Raw genomic sequence first — 9162 nt, 5'->3', positions numbered from 1 at the left:
TTTGCTGATGACAGAGTAGAACCTGGGACTGCTCAGAATTAGGAAGCCACATAAGAGCCACCTAAGCCTTCCTATTTCGTAGGCTCTGTCCTTTACTTTCGCAGGGCAGGGTGCAGATTCTAACCCAGCAAATGTGCATTAACACTGGAGACAAAAAGCATCAGGATAAATCTGAAACCCTTTAAATAGCTGCACTGAATGAGCAAAATAATTTTTACTTTTGGGCCTCTCTAAGTCAACAAACAGTAATGGTATTTTGTAACAGAAAACCGGAAACAAAGAATAAATCACAGTGTTAGTTATAAGCTGGAAAAATAAATAGTGAAGGAAACTTCTGCCAGGAAAAAAAATGTATTAAACGTGCTAAAATGTGCAGATGCCAATAATAGTCATTTTCGTTTGAATTTTCACATCTTGTTTTTTTCTGTAGGGAATTATAATGAGAATTTCAGTGCCAAGGATAGGATGATAGAAGAGGGGAAGCACAGAAGTCTCCTGATTGTTGTTGTGTTGTCCAGTTAACAGATGATACCATTTAACTTCTGGAGTACCTGAGTCATTTTCTGAAATGCTGTAGCCCGACTTATGCTATGCAATAACCATTGATATCCAAACAAACCTTTTTGTGTGCCAGCAACAATACTACTTTTTATTTATTGACATATAGCCTGAATGTTACCTCTTCATATGGTTCAGGTTGGCCTTGGCTTTTTCTTTCTGTGGTTTCCTAGAAAATGCTAATCATTAGGGAAACATACTATTACTGGTGTTGTATCACATTTATCCCCAGAAGGACCATAATGAAAAGAAAAAGCAGTGTAGAACAGAATCTGTTTGTCCTAAAGGTACTTACTATTACAGCCAAGGATGTAGTAACAAACTAAAGAAAAAGATACTAACTTTGGCTAAAGTAAGGCAACAGTCTTTATGCACTGCCAAAAAAACAGTAGATGAACAACTCTGACTTTATCTCTCTAGAAAAAATGAAATTGTCAGTAGAGGATGATAGTTTATGATGCAGCGTATGGGGGTACTAACATTGGATAGCTTGCAGGCAAGCCTGCTGCTTAAATTATGTGACCATCAATAAGACACAGCAAAACTGTGGCTAGCAGTCCTTATTGGTGACAGACTGACAGAATGTGACAAAGCTGTTCTACGGTTGTCCTCCATGTTATCAAGAAAGTAAGTAGTTCTTTTCCACTATGGGCTGCCAAAAGCTATATCTTGGTTAATAAATAAAGATTTAAGTTTGTTTAGAACTTTCCTGGGTCGGAAAGAAGAGGCATCATATTCCCTTACTTGGCAACAATATGTAAGTTTGAGTTCCGACAAACCTATTCATGTCAGAGGTCAATGAATGGATGTATCTTTTGTTCAGCTGTATGTAGTCAGCGGTAAAGTCTTTTAAAGGATCTACCACATACAGAGACACAGTATCTATTATTTATGAAGATTGCGCTAAAGAAAATATCTTCATTCACCACCACATAATGTGTAAATCTGCTTGGCTGTGCCCACACTCACATTCCCCCTATGATTTTAAACGAGTACATCCCCTAAACCTTTTAAATCCCACTGAGTAGCTACTGGTATGATCAATTTCTTTTTAAAAATTGAACCACAATATTTTGGATTAGTGCTGTAAAGTAGTGCTGGGCACCTCTGTACTTTTATGCTCCTATGATCCTTTTATTTTATTTTGGGATTCAGCCCCTACCAAGTGTCATAATTCCTGAACCAGAAGAAGAGATATCTTCAAGTTAAAATGTCACTATACCCATCAATCACACTCCAATTAATAGCCTCAGCTCACAAGTTATTCAGCAGCACAATGAATAATTCCAGCCAAGAACTTTTCTCAGAGTTTCTTATGTGATTATGTCTCAGACTAACTGACAGTGGGGTTGTTGTTTTTTTAGGCTTCATTACTTAAATATGCAGGAATAAGACACATAGTCACAGACCAGAACTGGTGGATCTGATTATGCGGCCAGTGCATATGAGCAATTCTTATAGTGTTGACAGGAATTTCTTGGAGGCAGCAGCTGCAATATCCTGTGTGATATATTAGTAATGAGGGCTGATTGTCAAGTGCTCACCACACAAAAATCTGTATCCCAGTTCTCAGAAGAGTTCAGTGCCTTTAAGCATCTAAATGCTTAAGATGTGGTTCTCATCTTCACAAAGAGGAGGAAGGAGAACCCGGAAACTATAGGCCGGTTAGTCTTACCTCAATCCTGGGCAAGCTTTTTGAGAGAATTTTTCTGGCGCATGTCGACACGGGGCCAGCAGGGGAGATTATGCTTAGGGGCAACCAACACGGGTTCATTAGAGGCAGGTCCTGTCAGATCAACCTGGTGGCCTTCTATGACCGGATCACCAAATCCTTAGATGCAGGGGTAGCAGTGGACATAGTCTTCCTGGACTTTCAGAAGGCCTTCGACACTGTCTCTCACCCCGTTCTCATTAAGAAACTGGGGGACTGTGGCGCTGACACCTACACAGTTAAATGGGTTGCCAACTGGCTGGAGGGCTGCACCCAGAGAGTGGTGGTGGGCAGGTCATTTTCGACCTGGAAGGATGTGGGCAGTGGGGTTCCTCAGGGCTCAGTCCTTGGGCCTGCACTGTTCAACATCTTCATCAGTGACTTGGACGAGGGGGTAAAAAGCACCCTGTTCAAATTTGCTGATGACACTAAGATGTGGGGGGATGTGGGTGTGCTAGAAGGAAGGAATAGGCTACAATCGGACCTAGACAGGTTACAGGGGTGGGTGGACGAGAATAGGATGGAATTCAACACTGACAAGTGCAAGGTGATGCACCTGGGGAGGATGAACCAGCACCATACCTACAGGCTGGGGAACTCCCTTCTCGCCAGTGCAGAGGCAGAAAAGGATCTTGGAGTCATCATTGAAGCCAAGATGAACATGGGCCGGCAGTGTGGGGATACAGTTAGGAAGGCCAACCACACCTTGTCATGCAGCCACAGATGCATCTCGAGCAGGTCCAGGGAGGTGATACTCCCCCTCTATGCAGCACTGGTCAGGCCGCAGCTGGAGTACTGCATCCAGTTCTGGACGCCGCACTTCAAGAGGGATGTGGACAACATGGAGAGGGTCCAGAGGAGGGCCACTCACATGATCAGGGGGCAGCAGGGCAGGCCCTACGAGGAGAGTCTACAGGACCTGAACCTGTTCAGCCTCCACAAGAGAAGGCTGAGGGGGGATCTAGTGGCCTGTTACAAACTAGTCAGAGGGGACCAGCAGGCACTGGGGGAGTCACTGTTCCCCCGAGCGCTACCAGGTGTGACTAGGAATAACAGTCACAAGCTGACAAAGAGTAGATTCAAGCTAGATATCAGGAGGCACTACTTCACGGTCAGGGCAGCTAGGATCTGGAACCAACTTCCAAGCAAAGTGGTGTTGGCTCCTACCCTTTAAGAGGAGGCTAGATGAACACCTTGCTGGGGTCGTTTGACCCCAGCACTCTTTCCTGCCATGGCAGGGGGTCGGACTCGATGATCTGCTCAGGTGCCTTCCAACCCTACTAACTATGAAACCATAAATAAGGGCCAGAGAGGGGTGGACCCAGGGCAGGGGGGTACAGTGGTAGAGTCACACCCCCTTTTGATTCCTGGTCCACCCAACATTTAAAACCAGCTGGCAGCAGCATTTCTATTCAGGCAGCACTGAGGGAGTCACTTGACTTCACGGTTCATTATAATCTGATTCCTTCTAACCTCTTCATTCCACAGGTATTAACAACAACCCTCCCTTCTTTTTTTAATGGTTTTGATGTTCCACTAATTAAGCTATTCTTTCTTCTCAATCCTGCAGTCTATTACCTGATCCTCTTAATGTAGCTCCTATTTCACAGGCAGAGTGGCCCCCAAAAAATGAGGAGGAGGATATAGGTCTGCCCATGTTTATGCCCTGATGGCTGAGGGGTTCAGGCACTCAACCAAAAGACAGGAAAGCCAGGTTCTAAATTCATTATGCTCATTTGCCCACACCAGTCAAGTGTAATTGTTTAGTTCATGGGCTTTCAACCTGTGGTCCATAGACCTCTGGGGGTCTGCAGACTATGTCTAAGGAGTCTGTGAAAGATGATGATGATCAATCAAAAGTATGTGAATACCCATACTTATAATGCACACTTCCATTCAAAATTTCCAAAGTGGTCCATACCTCCATTTGAATTTTTTAGGGGTCCACAAATGAAAAAAAGTTGAAAGCCACTGGTTCAGTTAAATTGCTTGGTTACCTAAATTATACATTCATTCAGATATTCCCGTGTTTTAGTCTCACTCAAATATACAACTATGTCAAATAATAAACAGCTGGTCTTTACTGCCTTTTGGCTAATTGTTCAATTACAAGAGGGAAAGCAGTTCTGGCACTTGAAGGATGTGTGAAAGGCCACTTGTGAACAGCCTAGGGACATGGAATCAATGACATTTATATATCATGTGTCACTTCCATGCTTTGCAATAGTGAGTATATTAAAGTGCCAGTTATGGACAGAAAAGTAATTCTAAAAATAACATTATGGTCTTCCACATTTATTCTCTCTCAATGACTTGTTTGGTTTACAAGGCCAAAGAGGCTTTATTATTATTATTTCTTAACAGCCACTCGTCAAGATCATCCTGCCATACTTTTCTCTCCCCTGAAGGTTATGCGTCAGTCTCACTTGAAGTCAGTGACTGTTACTTGAAGTCTACCAACCGTGGGGCAACCACGGCCCATGGGATTTGCGTGGACTCCATGTCAGAATTTACAGGGCAAATGACAGGTTTGTCTTAGCTTTTTCTTTTTTGCTACTCTTCCCTTTCTGCTGGTTTTCAGTTGATGACAGTGTGTTTTTGTTTTCTTTATGGGCAGCCAACCCTTTTCCCCCCAGCCCTTTCCCCCCATTTCATTCCCTCTTTTATCATCTTCTGTGGTTCTCTCTCCTCTTGATTTCTCTGTTCCCTAAGTTTTTCCTCCATTCTCCTCTTATCTCCTCTTTCCCTCCTCTCTGACCACTTGATGCCTTTGGCTTCCTTCTGTAGAAAAGAACCAAAGGGACTTTTCATGAATGCTGATCCACCTGGTTGCCTCACTATTAATGCTGCAGACTAGCTCTTCTTTCACTTGAATCATGCCTTTCTGCGGTGCAGTGGGAGATGGCCGTCACATCCACCTGACACTGAACAGCTCAGGCATGGGGAGCAGCTCTGAGGAGAATGGGCAGAGCTCTGGAGGGAGAACAAGTGGAGAGCCACCATGATCAACTGCATTGTCTAGAAGTCCTAAATGGCCAGGGTAAACCAGGCACAGCTCCATCTTGAATAGGAAAACCACCTGTGCACTTCTGCCTCATACATCATTACCAGTTGTACAGTTTCTGCATTTGTATCTTATTGGCAATGTTATTGATGGTGGCTGTGGTGGCATAAAATCTCTCTGGCTCTTCCATAATTGTGTTAGCTCTGTAGCCTCAATAAAGGTAGCAGATGTGACTCTACAGCACAAAGGGAGAGATATAGCCAGGAAGCAGGTGTGATTTTTACAGACATTTTCCTCGCTGTTATCATGCTTTGAGCACAAAAAAAGGTTTTAACTGTTTTGCTTCTTTCTAATGTGGCAAATGCTCTTTTTTTTAGTGCCCTACATACTTTGTGTTCCAAAGCAAGACACAAAAATTTCAGCAGCTCTCCAAAATACAATTAAAAATAGCAGTGGCAGAAAAGCTGAAGTGGGAAATGAGCAGTGAAACAGTTACTTTTTGGCAGGCAGAATATTTTGTTAAAACCTTTTAGGTCAAATTCTCATCTGGACTAAATTGCAATACTTCCAGTGAAATCAGTGATGAGATGCTATATTACTATATGCTAGTAACATACTAGCTATATATACTATGCTATATTAGAGAATTAACTGTTGTCAAAATGATCTCTGAACCTCTATGTTGAGCTTCTTTCTTTATAATTTGGGTGTTGGCTAATTCCAAAAAGGGGAACGTGTCACTTCACATAGATTGTAAATGTATATTTTGTTAAAATCTTTTAGGTCAAATTCTCATCTGGTCTAAATTGCAATAATTCCAGTGAAGTCAGTGATGAGATCCTATATTACATCAGGCAACACATTACATCAGGTGATCCAGAATTTCCTACTGGATCATGTTTCTGATTTTGAGACAATGATCAGATCAAAAGCTTTAAAATAAACACAAATAAATGTCTGTGGACCATGCTAGTTAGATCAGAGCATTTTCATTCCTGTGTTGCTACTGCAGCACAGCTTTATTCTGCAGTCCTCTCGACCTTAACTATTCATCATAACAAGCTGATCAGACAATCAGCAGCCCCTAAATTTGGATAATACGCAAATCCTGCACAATCATTAAAATGGGGTTCCTAAATCTTTTTTCAAATAAGAACATAGATGTGTGTAAAGGAATCCTACCTTGCCAACATACTGATAGTCAGATCCTGTGTATTCTTCCAAGAGAAAGAACTGATTCCACATCCAGCTCCTTTTGGAACGATTAAGCGCCTTCCTGTTATTTCCAGACAGTTCCAAGACCTTTTCCTTTACTGGGAAGCCACTAGTCCTTTTGGATAATGGAGTTGAGGAACTTTGATGGTGCTGCCCAACCCAAAACAGCAACCAGAAGCAGTGGTAAGTTCTCATTATGACAGCAGAAAAAGGTCCAAGCAATGATTTCTTTCGTGTCCTTAAAGAGATCTACTTTACTGTACTGGATCCTGCCTCATGCCTTCTTATGTTTTTAATGTTCTTTGCAATCTCAAAGAATCCCTGCAAGGAAAAATGGCAATATATTAAGCACTGTCTGAAATACTTATTCAGTGACACAGCAAATAAACCCAAAAGGAAGAAGAGCTGTTGTAAGTGTCGAAGAGCTAAGCTGCTCTCAGGTTTAAAATGCTCCATGTGGTTCCCCAGATAAACTGAATGTAATATCTCTGTTGAATTGGAGGAAGTAGTTCTGCTATTTACTTTTTCTCTTCTACTACTTAAAAATGCTTGTTTGAGTCACTGTCTTGGTAGCCCAAAATGAAGCGCTTACTTTATTATGTTTTTAATTCCTAGAAGGCAGGGTTCAACTGCTTAGTTTACATGAGTTTGGTGGTCTTAGATGGGTCGCATTACTACATGCAAAGGCTGCTAGTGCCATCACATAATGAACCTAACAAAAATATGATGTGATGGATATGACTGAAAAACTCGAATAAGATACCATTGGTGTATTGGTGTGATAGTGAATAAGACAGCATTGCTGTATTGGTATGACATTACCCACTGAAGTCAATAGGAGTTTTGGTGTTCATTTTATTTGGGCCATGATTTTATCCCAGGTCACCAGTACATATGAAAGGATTTGTGAAATATCTGGGTATATTGATGCAGTTGTCAATATCTCCTGAGTACTAAGACTGCCTGATATACTGCAGTTTTATTCTACAGGGGATTATCTACAGATTTTAATTTACCAAGTTTCCTACTGTGCACATTTCATTTTTGCTTTTTTACAGCTAGTTAAACAGTTAAATAAATATATATGTGGGTATTCTCATGGATAAAAGCACTGAGCTACTTCACTGTGATTTGTGGGGTCTCATTAGCAATTATTTGGTTCATCTCTTATTATTCAGCATTTGGATACCTGCTGAGTATTCATGAACATGATCACAAACCTTGAAGTTTCATGAATTTCAGCATGAATAATTATTTGTCCAAAAAAACAAACAAACCCCAAACCCACCCTACAATAAAAGCATGCTATTTGGAATGATCTTATGTAACAAAAAAAAAATGGATTTGGGCATCCAGTTAAGGAGCAGACATGAAATCATGTAACTTGAGAGAGCAGCCATGTAGAGTGAATAATGTATGGCAAGTGATTAAGAATATTCAATATACCAAAAGAAGTAAAGATCAGTTCACAAAAATTTCCATAAACAAAAAATATTGTTCATAGAGCATGGTAATTGCCAGAATCAGTCCAAACATATTCATAACTTAAAAAGGGATATAGATGCAATGGTTTGAGTTTTCCCTGGTTTTGCATCAACACTCTGAGGAACAATTAATGTTGCTGAATCTAGATTCCAAACTATAATTTTTTTCTGAGACACTCTGTTTTTGTTTTTTTCTAAACCTTTTGTGATGTTGTATTCAAACAGTATCCTACTCCAAAAGCCAATTTGTGCCCTGAATTAAAGTCTTTGAGATTTCAGAGGTGTAGGTCAAGTAGCGTTTAGCCCTTGAGATTCAGTGATGGAGTTAAACATAAACCATGCCTGGCATTAGCAACTGTTCTCAGTATGTCACTGTTCTTAGCAGTAAATTGTATAAAATAATCCCGAGGCTCTTACATTTCTTTTCACTAAATCATTTTCTATAAAGTTGATACTTTTAAATGAAGAGATGGTAATGGAACAGGGTTGTTAAAATAATATCCTTTTACTACTTTGCAAGGTAAAATACAAACTTAACCTGTTAAAAAAATGGTATTGTACTCTTCAATTTTTAACAGGAAGAGTGAAGAGGGAATATTGAATTCTGAGAGACAGAGTTGATGCCTGGAGAATTAATGTACCTAGTTCTAATTGCCTGAAGAGGCCTGTTTGTGCCCAAAAGCTTGTGAAGAACAATTTTTCCCCCCCTATATAGTGGGTCTCATAAAAGACACGACATTTACCCAAAGTACTTCATCTGCCTACATCCTTAGACCACCACAGCTACAACCAAGAACCCCTAGTTCTAATGATCATTAATAGGGCTTCCACAAACAGGAACAGTTTGGCTCCACAGACCATGTAACGTGTGTCCATTTAGGCTGGTAAAAAAATTGGGCCCTAAATCATACAATTGTAGCAGTAACAGAAAAGAGCCAGTGGCTATACATATCCTTTCTACAACAGAAATAAAAGAAGTCCCACTTGTCACGCTTCAGCTGGGCTTTGCCAGCTTTGCCCAGCAACAGGTGCCGCCAAGAACTCTCCTTGAGATCTGGGAAAGCCCTGGATGGCCCCTGGCCCTCCCTTGTAAGGAACCCTGTAGACCAATCGGGGGGGGGGGGGGGGGTTTAAAATTGGGTTTTTTTTCGGCCCTAAAAAAGGGGGGGGGGTTTTTCCCCCCCAGAGGG

At 41.2% G+C, this 9162-nt stretch overlaps 1 protein-coding gene across 2 annotated transcripts in view; it reads right to left on the bottom strand.

Annotated features, from left to right (window-relative positions):
• Positions 1-9162, bottom strand: part of LOC109300726 (cadherin-6) — a 145572-nt gene that overhangs the window by 66138 nt on the left and 70272 nt on the right. For both annotated transcript variants that reach the window (XM_019521523.1, XM_019521532.1), the window contains one exon: positions 6456-6809. In XM_019521523.1, the coding sequence (XP_019377068.1) occupies positions 6456-6683 (228 nt within the window). In that variant the 5' untranslated portion in view covers positions 6684-6809. The remainder of the gene's footprint in view (positions 1-6455; positions 6810-9162) is intronic.

This window comes from Gavialis gangeticus, unplaced genomic scaffold (genome assembly GCF_001723915.1).
Source record: "Gavialis gangeticus isolate Ggan-Ray unplaced genomic scaffold, GavGan_comp1, whole genome shotgun sequence".
Lineage (NCBI taxonomy): Eukaryota > Metazoa > Chordata > Crocodylia > Gavialidae > Gavialis > Gavialis gangeticus.
This window is presented reverse-complemented; position numbering and strand designations above follow the sequence as displayed.